Source organism: Emydura macquarii, unplaced genomic scaffold (genome assembly GCF_026122565.2).
Source record: "Emydura macquarii macquarii isolate MOO-44397 ecotype Brisbane River unplaced genomic scaffold, CSIRO-AGI_Emac_v2 contig_1790, whole genome shotgun sequence".
Lineage (NCBI taxonomy): Eukaryota > Metazoa > Chordata > Testudines > Chelidae > Emydura > Emydura macquarii.
In genome coordinates, this window is record NW_027131927.1 from 22,376,566 (window position 1) to 22,392,626 (window position 16,061).

The window sequence follows — 16,061 nt, forward strand, 5'->3', positions numbered from 1 at the left end:
TTGCAAGCTAAAAATATTTTTGTTTTTAAAATATTGGGGGTATTTACACATGTCCGCAATGAACTAATCAGTTCTCATATTTCTTGGGTATCATTTTCAAGCTGTAGTCCATCAATGCATCACTCATCCTTGATTACATACTTATTCAGAGGTTCTCATCAGACAGACAAAGCTTAGAACCAAAAGCAATCATAGAACAGTCTTTTAATATTCTGAAGAATAAAATATATATGTTTTTAATGATTTAACATTTTAGGCTGGCAGAAGATGAAGGGAGATGAATCTGAGTGTAAATCAAGATTGTTATATTAATATTTTCATATATATTGTATGTAGTTTTCTGTGAGAAATATTTATTTGGCCCATTAATTGATATTTAAATATTCTAGTCATGAGATGGTTTACATTTTTGGTTCTCTGACAGGTACCTCTCCTTGTGTAATATGGCAGGTACAAACACCCGGGAGCCTTAAGCTAACAACTCCCTGGTTTAACAGGAAGGGGGCTGGTGGCAGAATTATCCATTCTCAGCTAAGAAGGTACTTTTCCTTTGCCCACCAGAGCTTATATTTGGTGATTGTCTGACACAGTATAGGACCTGCTTGTTCTCCAGGACTGACATTGGGAGGAGGGGTTTAATGGAGATATGTGGTGGATGAAAGGGTGGAAATAGGGAGGTCTTTTTAGGATTTTTTTTTTAATTCTTCTTTTGTTGACATGTATGATCAGTGCTTGTGTTTTTAAATATTCACATCTGGAGAAATCAGAGAAAGGCAAAAAATAGAAATTTAGATGAAGTAAATGATCAGTATTTCCGAAGAACTATACCTTCTCTCCTTCTTCGAGCAGTCGAAGCAAAGTTGTATTATCAGTCTTTTCTTCTTCATCCATAGAACTACCTTCAACTATTTGATCTTGCAGTTGCTCCTGATTTTCCTCATCTCCTCCATCAGGTGCAGAGCGAGACCGCTTCAGTGGAGGCTTTACCAAACCTGCATAGTAATCAGAGACGCACTCAACGTACTGACAACGCTGCAGGGTTTTGGGTTATATGTGTTGTCCAATAATTGGGAATGTGATCAGATTGGCATAAGCCAATAGCAATGGCTAGTCAATACAGTGAAAGTTTTCCCTTACCATTTGCCAATACACCTCAATCCTGATCACCAATACTACTGCCTTCCCACTCCTGGAGCATCTCCCGAACACACACTTCCCTTTTTATGCACTCTGTTCTAGCTTATTTTTAATTTTATTTATTTGATCCTGAACACACTGGCATCCCTGCTGTCTCAGATGACCATAGAGCTGTGTGTGTGCATGGAGAGGGGATGTTAAACCTTAAAATCCAGATTATTGAGCTTTCTGTGTCAACTGAAAGGAGTTTTTTTATTTTTTCATGTTTTTCTGTTCTGTTGTGGTTGTGTGCTCTCTTAACATCTCTAATTTTCTGTGATTTCAAACAAATTAGTCAGGAATTTTAGATCAAGAAGGGACATGACAGTGACAAACTAAAGTCTCCTACAACTCTTAACAATTTCTATGAATGTAAAGGAAAAGGATTTTGTTCTAAGAACAACTGTTTATCTAATTCTTCTCCAGACTTTTATATTTAATTTATACAGCACTGATAATCTGAAGAAATCCAGACTCTTTCAGGTAGAAGTAAACTTTAGAAAGTTTAACTTAACATCAAATAGGTTATTTCAAAACACAGACAGAATGATGAACTTACCTTTAACTCTTGCAATAGTGTCCTCGCCATGTTCTGGCTCCTGTTGAGTGGCTTCACCTTCTGAACTCTCTTCTATAGTATCTTGGAAAACAGCAGGATTTCCAGAAGCCAGGCGCATGTAATATTCTTTGCTGTCATAGCTTATAGCTCTTCGATAACGAGTAGGTTTCTTAGAAGTAAATGAATGAAATATTTAGTAAGCCAACTCTCTAATAATTTAAATGAAAAATTTCTAAGACTACTGCGTACACAGTACATACTCAACAATATCACGTACTTATCTGTGGTCAATCATAAGCCAGTTAAAACCTATATATAAAATGTAAGATTTAATTCCTAAATGAATTTACAAGGAAGCTATTCAGTCAGGGAAACGATGATCAAACTGGGAAATGACTACCAAACTTGAAATATAGTTTTTTTTAAATGTGGCCTGTGTGATGAATTGCCACAGAAGGACAAATTTGCATTTAAGATTTATCTATCTATTTCAATATTCCCTACAGTGTATGCATGTTATTCTCTAACAAGTTTATTTCTTCCCTAGGCATTAGTTTAAATAATATTCTACAGCAAACAGAGAAAGATGTGTACATATGGATGTGCATTAAACCACACAATAGCCAGGGAGCTGGTTTTAAGACTAGAAACCTTTAACTAAGGAAACTAAGGATTAACTAATATTCTGCAAACTTCTGGTGGCAGGAGAGTGGCCTAACTAATGGTTATTTACACTAGTGGTGTAACTAATTTGCAGCCTATGTCCTTAGGAGAACTATTGCAAGTTGTCTCCGTAACTTCAGCTCCTAAACAGAGATTCTGGCTACATATGTATGTTACACATGTTTCTTTTGGAAGTTAATTCTTCTGTTATACACAAACACACAACAAAATCAGGACAGTAAACATGCCAGGATGATCACAGAAGTAAAGTTGGAGACAAAAAGAGGTAAGGAAGAAATGATCGGTATGCCTCTTTCCCATGTGAAAAAATGAACCAATTTATGTGGATGGGGAAAAATTAAAAAAAAAAAAAAAAAAAAAAAAAAAAAAAAAAAAAAAAAAAAAAAAAAAAAAAAAAAAAAAGCTAGGAAGCCAAGCTCTTATGTGAGTTAAGCTCTGGAACTTTAAAAAAAATCTTCATTTGGTAGCACTTTTTCCATGAAAACAAATAATTGTTCCTGTCCATTCTAGAACTATTAGCATAAACCCAGTGTGGTGCCATGCATTACTATCTGCCAATCTAATGAGTGTAGATATTTCTTCAAGTGCTCTTGTAATAATTATTGGAAATACAAAAAATGTGGTTTTCAGTTAGTCTTCATGTAATTCACCTGTTGATACTAGGCAACACAACAACCCATGTCGACAAACTGGTACAGCTATGAATAGATGTGCTAAAATATTATAAGATGCAGACTACAGATATGATACTTCCCAATTAATACTATCTGCTCCAAAATAGAGAGATGTAAGTTATTTGTTAAGAGCTGCTGACTCATGTAGGAGAAGAGTGACAAATCATGTGTCATACTGTTTTAGCAACAGATGAATACTGTCATTGTTACAGCCATAATCCAGTTATTGTCCTAATATTTGTCAAAATAATCACTGAACAACCTACCAGGGGGAAACCCACCCCCAACTACCAAAACATTAAAATGACAGAAAAGACAATTGTAACTATATAAATTCATTACATTTAACATCTCAAATAACTGCTTTTATTTTATATATTTGAGTTTAACAACATGTCTAATTCAAAAGGAGTAAATGCATACCACATACCATACTTAGTGACGGGCAAGACTGAACACAGTTGCACAAGAAAGTTATAATTATATTTACACTTTCATGCAGAATGGCCAGTAATGTGTAAGTTTTTGGTATGTTGGATATTTTGAAACTACACCAATTCATTATATTATACACCTTATTTTCTAATGACAAAGCTACAGGAGAAGGAGAGGATTTGAGGAAAAAGGGGAAATCAAAATTATGATCTCGGTTCCAACAATAAAAAAAAAAAAAAAAGGTTACAGCTCCTCTCCTCAAAAAATATTATTTCTTTTCTGTGGGGAATACTTTCTAGACCCTGTACTAGCACAAGACACTATTGAAATACAGTTGGGAAAGGCATGCTTCAAATGTCAAATATAATCAATGTGCAAATAAAAAGAAAATATTTAATAGTAGTGTTAATTTTCTAAGGGACACAAAATTACCACATTGCCCATTACTAAACATGTTTCATAGTCCATTAGTTCAGATCCCAAGCCAATACACCTATATAAAGACAACGACAGTACAGCCCAACACAGCTTGTTAGTGTGCAACAAAGACAGTAAGAGCTACAGAATGTTATAAGAAGTGAAGACTGAAGAAAACACAGCAACATCTTCTAGGTGTGAATATTGGAAACCTTTAATCCTGAAAATATTTACTGAAAGAACAATGTTGAAAGCCAATCGTAGAAGCCTTGTTAAGTTTGCCTAGCATGCAGGAAAACATTTGTATTTGTTTGACATTCTTTCAGTGGGGAATTTTGTTTCTTTACCTTTTGAGGAATGGTATCATCAGGTGTCTCAGGAGGTTTACTTGAGAAGTCAGACTGAAAACAGGGCATTAAGTATAAACATATCAGAAAAAATCACTTTTGGGAAGAATGCATGATGGTATGTTATCCTCTTTGCGCAAATAGATATTAAAAAACTGAGTATGTGTAATTCCAACTAAGAGTGAAATATACTCAATATCTAAACTAGTCAAGTGTGGTCAGAACTTTGCATCATTAGGTTATTTAAAATCATTCATGATTCTTAAAAAAACCCTAAATACTCATTTCTATATGATTGGGATATTCTCAAGAAAATAAGAGACTTCCAAAATGAATATGGGGAACACATACCTTCTTTGGAACCAATTGTCAGTATTTCAGAAGGGCACATGTCCTTTTGCACATGGTCCTCATGTGGATACAAACACTCTGATGCATGTGTGCATGTCAGATGTGCACACTAATTTAGGTCAGTAGGCCTAGAGTTTGATCTATATTAATGGAATATGGTATCCATTTTGCTCAGAATTACTGAAGTGGATGAGATAAATGACACTCCTCACCAAAATCTCAATAATTGACAGTGGTATAACAAGGTACTAGGGGCCTGCTGCAATAAAAAATTAGGGATCCCCTTCCCAGATTCTGAAATCTAAAATTTTTATTACATCCAACATCATGGTCATCCCCACAAGTTCCCAGCACTCCCCACTCAGCCCATAGCCCACCAACAACTCAGTCTCCAGACACTCACCCACTGCCCTGGTACCTTCCTGGCCTCCCCAAACTCAGTGCTTTACTACCATCCTGGGCTAGAATGGCCCCTCCCAATCCGGCTGCCCAGCAACTCTCTTGCTCTCATCACCCATCCCACACACACACAGTGAGAGCCAAATTCGAGTGATGAGTGGCGTTGCAACCTGGGGCATGAGGTTGCAGTGCCACTCGGATTTGGCCTGGCCGTGTTGCAACACCACTAAAAAATTGGTTCAGCTGTCCCCCTGTCATGATGGAGAGGTGGTTGGGCGAAACCTGAATGGCATTGCAACCCTTGCAATGCCCTATCACAATACCACTCAAATTTGGCCTGACTGCCCCTTGGTCTTAAGGAGTAGTGGTGAGGCCAAATTTGAGTGAGTGGCACTGCGACCCCATGCACAGGTGAAGTGTTGGAGCGCTGCTCCATTTGTTGAGCCCCAGTGTGATCGCACCACTTGCACCTCTGCTGCTGTGCCATTGATACTTTAACATTCATGAAAACTGTAAGGGCTAATCCCTCATGAACTGCTTTGAAAATGTATCACTATATGAAATTAACACAGCAGTATGTCATACAGATGGCTTGGCCCCCGTCCGCACCCTCTCCCTCCCGTCCTCTCCAAAGAACATATTTTGTACAACTTTTACTCTGGCACAGTCTGCATCCTAGCAGAAAAAAGTGTCAGGTCTGGCTTTGGATAGACATTTCAGTCTTGCTCAGTAGTTCATTCCAATGCCTCAATGAGTTTAATGCTGTAATTTTTTTCCTAAATAGAATATTTAATTTAAGACTGTCTTACTGCATCTTAAACTCATTCTTATTCTGTCCTCATTGTTAAATGAAAACTATTGCTCTTCTCCCCTCTTTAAAACTTTCCTTTGTTTAGCAGATATTTATGTTCCCCCCACACTCTTCTTATTTGTCTTTTCCCAAGAGTGAACACGCCCACTTCTCAAATACATTAATAGTATTAGTCCTTTTTTTTTATTTTTATTTTTTTACTTTGCCCCATATAGTTTATCATTTTTAGTTTAAGTCAGTAAAACAAGTTTTTATGAATCTGCTGCCCTACAACCATTTGTATCATCTTGATACCAACTGATATATTTTCATTCAAATGAACAATAAGCCAAAAATGTTATAGAAAGGAGCAATTACATTGCACGTCCTTGGTAACTATGTATAACAATTTTATTGGATTTTTTTTCTCCACAGATCCATAGATTTTAAGGCCAGTAAGAATAATTGTGATAATTTAGTTTGACCTTTTGCATAATACAGGCCACAGGACATTTCTGAATTAATTCCTGCTTCAAGTCCAATAGTTGTGGTTGAACTAGAACAGTCTTTTTAGAAAAAACCTAAAATCTTGATTAAAACATTTCCTGTGATGGAAAATGCACCACAATCCTTGGTAAATAGTTAATTACTCTGCTAAAAATTTGCATCTTATTTCTAGTCTGAATTTGTCTAGCTTCAACTTCCAACCACTGGATCTTGTTATCCCCTTTGTCTGCTACATTGCTGAGCCCTTTATTACCAAATTTCTATTCCCTTTTCCAATACTTATAGACTAGGATCAAGTCACCTCTTAACTTTCTCTTGGATTAGTTAAATAGATGGAATTCCTTTAGTCTATCACTATAAGCCATGCTTTCCAATCCTTTAATCATTCTCACAGGTCTTTTCTGAACCCTCTCCAATTTTTTTTTTTTTTTAGCATCCTTCTGGAATTGTGGACACCAGAACGGTCACAGAATTCCAGTAGAAACTGTACCAGTACCAGACAGAGAGGTAAAATAACCTCCCTACTCCTGCTCAATAGTCCCGTTTATACATCCATGTATCATATTAGCTATTTTGGCCACAGAATCGCACTGGGAGCTCATACTCAACTCAATCATCCACCATGACCACCAAGTCTTTTCAGAGCCACTGCTTTCCAAGTTAGAGTTCCCCATCCTGTAAGCATGGCCCACATTCTTTGTTCCCAGATGAATGACCCTACATTTGTCCATACTGAAATGCATATTGTTTGACTGCATCCTTCTTACTAAGTGATTGATCTAAGTCACTCTGTAACAGTAACTTATTCTCTTCATTATTTACAACTCCCCCAATCATGTCATATGCAAACTTTCTCAGTGCTAATAATATGTTCTCTTTGAGGTCACTGAAAAATATTAAATAGTGTGGGGTCAAGAACACTAGAAACACACTAGCTCAAGAATGACTCCTCATTTACAATTACATTTTGAGACAATTACATTTTTAGCCAGTTTTTAATCCATTTAATGTGCGTCACGTTGAATCATTCTGGTTTGGATCATTCTGGTTTCTTAAGCAAAATGTCCCACAGGTACTAACAGCCAGTGTTGTTGTAGCCAAATTAATCCCAGAATATTAGACACACAATGTGGGTGAAGTAATATCTTTTATTGGACCAACTTCTGTTAGTGAGAGAGACAAGCTTTCAAGCTTATACTGAGCTCTTCTTCATGTGTACTAAGTCACATGCCTTGTATACTCCTTTTATCAACCAAACTTGTAATCATAAAAAATAGTTAGTTTGAGAGGATCTATATTTCATAAACCTATGCTTATTGGCATTAATTAAATTACTCTCCTTTCATTCTTTATTAATTGAGTTCTTCATCAGCAATTCCATTATTTTATCCAGGATCAACACCAGGCTGACAGGTCTATAATTATCTGGGTCGTCCCATTTATTCTTTACAATACTGGCACAACATTAGCTTTCTTCCAGTTTTCTGGAACTTCCCCACTTATTAAGACTTATTAAAAATCAACATTAATGGTCAAGAGTGCTCCTTGCCATCTCTTTTAAAAATCTTGGATGCAAGTTATCTGACCCGATTTTAAAATGCTCAACTTTAGTAGCTGCTTTTTATAATCCTCTTTATTAATTACTGTTGCAATGGAGAGGATTTCATCATCATATGCTGTGAAAACATCTGCCTTTTCTCAAATACCTTCCCTTATCAATTTTCCATAATTCTTAGCTTCTAATTTGTTTTCATTGCTATCAACTTCCCCTTTTTCCTACGTTTTGTATATTATTATTTAAAATTGATTCTTTCACTTACCCACTAAATCTTACTGGATTTTTAACAAGCATAGCCTTCTTTTTTAACTGTGAAATTGTGGCTTTTTAAGCATCTAATAAAATGTTTCTAAACAGGTTACAATTATAATTGACTTTTTTTGTTTACAGTCTTAACTAATTTGGTACAATTGCATTCAGTTTGTGAAACTGGCCCTTTTAAAGCACCAAGTGGGTATATATATTGCTGGTTGGGACTTTACATTTATGATGTGTAAACAGAATAATGAAGTCATGATGACTTGCCCCTAAGTAACCACCAATTTTTATTTCTGTTATCAATTCCTCTGTCTGTCAAGAGGTCTAATATAGAATTCGCCCATGGTGGGTGCAACATTTTTTGAGTTAGAAATTTGTCATCTTTAATTTTTAGAAATTCCAAAGATGTCTTAATACTGGCAGCATGAGACCGCCAGCATACATCACTCATATTGAAGTCCCTATGATAAAAACATTTTCCACTACACAATATAAACAGATGATTAATGAGCCTGTCATCCTGTTCTCTGCAATGATTGGTGGTCCGTAACAGACTCTTAATAGTACCCTCTCTTGTGCTTTATCTGTTCAAACATCAATCCATAAGCATTGAAGATCGTTTGCTTCTGAACTGTTAATAACCCTGATAAACAGCTAATATTTTTGACACAGAGTGCCCTTCCCCTCCATTTTTGTCCATTTGATCTCTCCCACAGATTATAGGCAGCATTTTTAACATTCCAATCATGCGACTCTTCCCACCAATTTCAGTCATACCAACTAGATTTAATTTATGCATTGTGATGAGTATTTTTTAAACAACAAACACTTCAGAATAATAAGGCTTAAAAACTATTACAAACACTCAAATACTGTACACTTACCAGCAGATTTGTCTCTTGTTCAGTTTCTGGCATGTAAGGATATTGAATATAAAACATGTCATTGCGCACCATCTTCTTCCTCATTCTACAGGGCCCCTCTGTCATCTCCAACATACATTTATCCAGATGAGAGCCAATGGGAGGACCCCACAAACCTCGCTCCCTTAATAGTTCATACTCAATTTGAGACCACTCTTCTGTCACATATTTTAATGCATTCTGCTGACGCTGTAAATACAAAGGTCTACGGTTTAACAGCCAAAGCAAAATAACATTTCAAAAGAGCCTCTGATTTCAAAGGAACAATGTAATTAAACTGCACTACACTATATAGTTAATAGAGTTTGATTTGAAGTTATAGTAGCATCTCAATGCTATATTAATTACATTTCCAGCAACAATTTATTATGGCCAAGGTTTATAGTGCAATTTTTATCAGTGACAAGTGGCCTTGCTTCTTTTTTTCTAAAATTAAAGCTCCCTGTAAATGACAAACACCCAAGATACATTAATGCAACTACTTTGGAAAAGACTTTGGTGAATGAAGAAATTAATTCTATTTTGGATACCTTCTCTCACTGTGCATACTTTAACATTACATACAGATATTACACACATAACATTAAATACAGATATTAAATAAACTACTAGTGCTATATTAGTAATTGGTTCTGAGTGGCTGTTCCTCTGGGAAGCTGATTTCTCAAATTTAAAGCATGCTGCTCAGCAAGTGAACTTAACCATCAACGTGATTTGCTGGATGCCTGGAAGAATTTGCTAGGTTCTTTGATTTCATTTCAGGAGGAACAGATCTGGCAAAGAACTCCTACTTTCTACTGATACCATTATTAGAAACAACTGCTTTAAAATCTTGTTTCTGTTATAAAAACGAGTACTGTACGTGTGGAATACAACTACTACTACAAGTTTGCAAGAATGTGAGGAAGGAATATTTTGTCCTTAGTGTCATAAGAATACTTCTAATATTGGGAAAAAAATATTTTGAAATCTTCTCTAAATCATGTATGATTTCCTCTGGATCACATTACTTTTCTGGTGGGACTGCCACACAGCAAATACTACAAAGATAATTAAAAGCAACCTTCTAGCTGTAGTATGATGGAATATTGCTTACACTTACCAATGAAGGAATTGTCTGGCTGGTTCACGGATGTTTAAGTACTGCAAACATTCTTACTATGGATTATTTCAATTTTTAAAGCATCTATATATAATTTATTATTTCAACTTCCCATCTTATGCTTTGAGTATTATTATAAATATGAAAGCAAAAACTGTTAAGCATTAATATAATCAATATGTAATAAACACCTTATCCATGACAGAAATATTAACCCTTAGCTACAATCACAAAAGCGGTCTCATGTCCAACTAATCACTCTTTACACATTGCCACGTTTGCCATACATAGGTAAGGTGGATTATATAAATAAGTCAATGGCTAAAAAACTATTTTCAAAATATGCCTTCTGTTTATTGAATTATGTGAAAAGGTCAGTGACTGCTACACCAAAGAGGTTTTCCTCATTTATGTACTGAAAGACTCATTCATCTTTTTTTAATCTGATGTACAAAACCAAACTAGTAAATGGCAGTGGTTCAGAGGATAGGACACCAGATTGGGAGTGAAGAGGCCTGGGTTCTAGTTTCAGCTCTGCCACTGACCCGTGGATGACATTGGGCAAGTTGGTTCAGCTCTCTGTGCCTCCATTCTCTCTCCTTCACATTGTCTGTCTTATCAGGGACTCTCTTACTATATGTTTTTGCAGTGTCTTAGGAAGATAGTACATGCAGTTTAATAAGCCCATCTTACCTCTTGATACTCTTTGTACTGCATGTCTACCAAGTCCCGAACCACTGCAATGTGAGTAAACATCCACTGGGAAATCTCCTAATACAAATATGAGACAAGACATATAGAAAGCAATTTTACAAAGGTAGGTTTTTATTAAAAAATATATGGATAAGATGCCTTATTAACTCATAAACAGAAACATTTCTTCTTAAAAATATATTAGATTGATTTCAAACCATTTAACACAACCATATTCTTTTAGTTTAGTTTAAAAAATGGATCATAAATACATACGCTAGTATCATTTAAAGGTGACCTGAAAATACTTTGAAAATATTCCCGATATACCCCAAATAGCAAAGGGCAGGGGGCATTCAAATAAGTGACTTAAAACTTCAATTAATTTAAAAAGAAAAAAAGTTCTCTCTTAGGATCGGTGCCTGGTTTGCAGACTGAAGACATCCATGCTCCATGGCTTCCTGCCAACGTATAACTCTTCACCGTCATTCAGTTCTTGGCCCCTCCTCTGATCTGGCAGTCAAGGATTCCAGTTAGAACAACTGTGATTTTTTTTCTGGAATAGACACCTGTCCACCAGAAAATGGACTAGACCACCAATTCTTTTCACACAGGCCACTAAATACTCATCAAATGATAACATGAACTGACAACCTAGGGTCCTATTCTTCCATCCCTACAGAACACTAAGGAAGTCAGTGGGAGTTACTTATATCCGAGGAAGAAAGAACCTATTATCAACCTGTTGAAACACCCAGACCCATTTTTCTTCTTTTCTAACATCCAGATTCATTCATGCTCATTGAAGAGATACCATAGCACACACTACATTGGTGATAGCACACAATCATAGAACAAAAATGGCACTTTTGGCTATCGTTGGGCTGAGTTGGGGGGGGGTTGGTTTGTTTTTTTAAGCCATGTTGTGCTGTTTTATAATTTTTTTTTTATATACATTCTATGATTGAGGTGCTTCAGAAGTCAACAATTTTACTGTGATGTATATCTTTTATTGAATTCTATTCTGCAGTAAAGCAAAAATACTGCACAACAATGTGAGGTTTTTAAAAGCAAACCTGTCTATAAGAATATTAAAGACTTTCTTAAACCATACAACACTGTTAAAAGCTCAAGCACCTATCTTGCTTCTATGGGTTGACTCCAATTTAGTAGCTGGATTTTGCAAATTGGGGTGACATAACATTACCAGTTTGGGACCCAATCTATCAAAGCACTCAAGCACAGGTGTAATTTAAAGAATGTAAGCAATCCCACTGACTACACTGGAATAATTTACTGTTTGAAGTACTTAGTAGCGTGCCTTATGGAGAAAGAGTGAACCAAGTCTGGACGTTAGGAAAGTGGAGGGAAGGTACTTTTTGCTCCCCTATGCCTCGCTATTTCAGGCATTCACCACATACAATAAACTGTGAAGTTGCTGGATTTTTCTCCCAAGTATTTGTAGGTCACCTTTAACAAAGCAATACAAATTACCTGTGTCGAGAGATTATGTTTGTTGAGCCCACTCTCCTTTCGGTTTCTCCTTGATCCAGTTAGCTTGGAAAGGCCAAACCCACTGCTGACTCGTGAAAGCTTCGACTGAGTAGTTGGAACTAAAGATTCCCCTCTACTGATGCATTTCTTCTCATGGGCTATAATATCAAAGAGAGTGCTAAGATTATTTTTCTGATAGTGCTTAGTTATATAAGATAATTCTATTTTTCCCCCCTTTTTTTTTTGATTAAAGAAAGGGCCAACAATTTTCATATACGATTAGAAAATACTAACCCTAAGTCAATGAGGTTCTTAAATGAGTGGAACTACAGGTTTAAAGCATGATGGATCCAGACAGCCTGCTGAACTTTTGGGTAGATATTGCTCTATGCATTTATGTTCACTGTACCTATGGACCTTTCCCAATTTGTGTTTGGTAAACATTTACACCATGACAGAAAAATTCGTATGACACTATTCTACCTCTCCCCCCACAAAAAAATCTGATAAAATCTGACTTTCCTGTTGCCATTCCATTCTGTCCTGAAACATGATATGAGTTCCCCAATACCTGTTTCTATTTAGGACAGATATGGTTATTTTTTCTCTTCTTTCAGAAATTTATCATTCAGGAGATGGCAAAAGTAGAATAATTAGTTGGGTATTCAGTACCCATTTGAAGACTTCTGGGTAAAAATAACGGAGGAGGTAGGACAAATTATTTTTCCACCACATTTTCCTTATGCTGATTTTCATCTCTCTCAAAGGAGCAAAGGGCCTTTCAAAGAAGGCTAACCTTGTCTGGGAGTCAGTAATCAAATATATAGATTTTTCCAAAATAAAGGATAGTTACAGAGCTGACAAGGTGCTTCCACATTATAAACAATAGAAATAAGTAATAAGGAATGCTTGTAATGGATTTTGGATAGGGTGGGGCTACCAGAATATAAACAATAGCATATATATTTATATTGTGGCAATCCCGATAAGGTGCTTTCCAGACACAGTAGAAAATGCACAACCACAAAAGAAAACGTACAGCCCCCTGCCCTGAAAAGCCTACATCTAAGACACACAGGTTTTGATTTTCAGAAAGGAAACTGACAGCTCAGCTGCAGTTTTCAAACATTTTCCTCATGCTTATCTTGTTATTTATTTATTTATTTATTTTAATATATGAAACCTAAATCAATTCACAATAATTTTCAATGTGTGTAGATCTGGTGTGATTGTTACACACATAACATACCTGACATACAACCACAAAAGCAAGGAAATGGAAGTTAAGTAATTTAACAGTACACAGTATTCTACCCACAGGCCCCTTACAGCTACCGTACAAAACAGTCCACACCTTTAACCATGCTCCCCTAAGAGTGCCAGCCATCCAACACCCCTTTTACCAAACTATCCCTCTGAACACACCAAGTAACGAGTTGTGATACAGTGGGGTAGCATGTTGGAGGGGATATATAGTAGAAGGTGGTAGTCTGATGCTGGAAGGTTGGTATCCACAGGGGCCAGGGTTGGACAATGGAAATCTGGTGCCTAGACATAACATGACACTGAAGCCGCACAACTGTACTATGGCTCCTGCTACGCCACACCTGAAATGGAGATGACAGTTACCTCCCTCTCTTCAGAGGGTCAGGGGCCAGCATCGGGCCACCTTATTCCTCCCGCTCAAAAGGAGCAACAGGGACCCTCTTCCCTTGGGAATAGCAGCAGGGATCCCCTCTATCTCCCCCGAAGAGGGAGGAGTGGCAGCAGGCTGGGTCCCAGTATTCACTTCAGCAGCCAAGGCACATTTGCTTGGATGGGTTGGCATTTGTAGAGTTCCCTAGACTAGTGGGTCTTGGTGTTAAAACCCCATTGAGATGCACACCTCTAAGAATCATTGTTCCAGGTTGTCTGCAGACTCAGGCAGACCACACTGTATCAGTTATGCTTGACTTGTGTTTTCAAGCTTTTCCTGAAACTAAAAACTTATTTTTATTTTATATAAATGAAAGCCTAGATTCTGGTGTAATTATGTCTGCAAGAGTTGGACCCTAGGTACAAGCCTATAGTGTCTGCGCCTTAACTGAGTCTTGCTATGCAGGTTGAGTTCAGGCTGTGGTATATCGTCTGTAGTGTATAGTAATTGTAATAGTGATGTCTATGCATGGGGGAACAGATAACAGACACTGTTAAGTAGCTTATATTTTAATTTCATGGTTTTGTATCAGATATGTTATGCGCATTGCAACCTGAACCATGGAAAGTCTGTCCTACCCAGGGCAGGCTCAGTAACAGAGCTTTGATTGCCTGTCCCCTTCTTACTGCTGTAGCTTTTAGGGGTTGGAACATGGTGGAAAAAACAGAAGTAGGGATTGTGGCAGGGGAACAAGGAAGAGTGAAAGAAGCAGTATTGCCAAATTCAAACATTAAAAAATCATGTATCAGATCCCCTGAGATCATGAGACTGGAAAAAAAAACCATCTTTAAAAATACTATTACTAATACCAATGTGCTTTTTTGTTTGCTGATTGATTTTTGAGCCACTGGGGGAAGCAACCCATATGTGATCATTTCAGATTCAATAGTCAACCTGAAATTCACAAACAAATATGTGATTCTTCCTGTAAGCTTCTTGAAGGGATCTCCACTTATCCTCTTCTGACACCGAGATTGGGGGAGCTGCCATTTTATTCCTCTCTACCACCTGCCTCCCTCCTAATCTTCCCTGCCCCTCCTTTGTACGTCCCATTCTTCCTGAAGGCTTCTACATGCAGCCTCTTGTCTACCCTGTTTTCTTTTAAAAAACTACCTTCTGTAGGAGACCTACTGAAGATTCACCTGACAATTTTTGTCTCAACACTCAATTTCCACAATGAGAGCCCAGACAGATGTAGAAAACCAAGAATTTTAAGCTTACTTCAGAATGCCACTTTAACTATGGAGTCACAATCAGCCACTCCATAACTAGTTTTTAACGCCTCCCATTTATCTTTTTAAAAATTAAAAAGATAGCATGGACTAATCAAGACAAAATATTAAAGTTTTGGCTTGTCTACAAAGCATTTGGGATGCAAGGTGTGACAGAAGTGTTAGGAAAAGAACCATTCAAATCGTTTTTACACCATGCCCATCGTCAAGGCCAGATTACACTATACTGTCTCACTAAATGAAGAACATTTCTCCATCTTAGCTGCTTTCGCAACCATATTTAATACTCCTTGTATCAAAAAGACCTAACTTAAATGTGGAAAACTTAGTACTGAAATGAATGAGTGGGAGCTCAGAATTCACACTGTCCTTTCTGCACAAAGCAATGCAAGCCTTTGATGCTGACAGGAAACTACTGTTAATGTGGATTGTTGCCCTGAAATTCTAAAATTCCACTGGTCGCTCATTTCTTTTCAAATGTGAGTAAACAATAGCCCACAGAGAGAGAGACTAATCTTGTCCAATAAAACAAGTATGTGAAACCAGCAAACAGCTCAGTGCTATGAACAGCAGATGCCTCTTTCAGTCTGTGGTTATAGCACCATGATACTTTGCTGAAGGTATTTTAAGTCCAATTAATACCCCATCCTTTGTTTAATTCCCCATCCTTATTTAGTGAACAGCCAACACAAGAACAATAATGTCAGAGCTACTGACAATATGATTTACTTGATGTTTAGGTCCGCAACTTGCATGGAATACTGTT

At 36.9% G+C, this 16,061-nt stretch overlaps 1 protein-coding gene across 10 annotated transcripts in view; it reads right to left on the minus strand.

The window, feature by feature from the left end:
• Positions 1 to 16,061, minus strand: part of WDFY3 (WD repeat and FYVE domain containing 3) — a 325,380-nt gene that overhangs the window by 54,598 nt on the left and 254,721 nt on the right. For 8 of the 10 annotated variants that reach the window (XM_067557105.1, XM_067557104.1, XM_067557103.1 and 5 more), the window contains 6 exons: positions 12,368 to 12,525; positions 10,874 to 10,951; positions 9,040 to 9,267; positions 4,293 to 4,346; positions 1,736 to 1,904; positions 829 to 992 (listed from right to left, as the gene is read on the minus strand). In XM_067557105.1, coding sequence (XP_067413206.1) covers positions 829 to 992; positions 1,736 to 1,904; positions 4,293 to 4,346; positions 9,040 to 9,267; positions 10,874 to 10,951; positions 12,368 to 12,525 — 851 coding nt within the window. The remainder of the gene's footprint in view (positions 1 to 828; positions 993 to 1,735; positions 1,905 to 4,292; positions 4,347 to 9,039; positions 9,268 to 10,873; positions 10,952 to 12,367; positions 12,526 to 16,061) is intronic. The other 2 variants (XM_067557102.1, XM_067557101.1) reach the window with 1 other exon arrangement.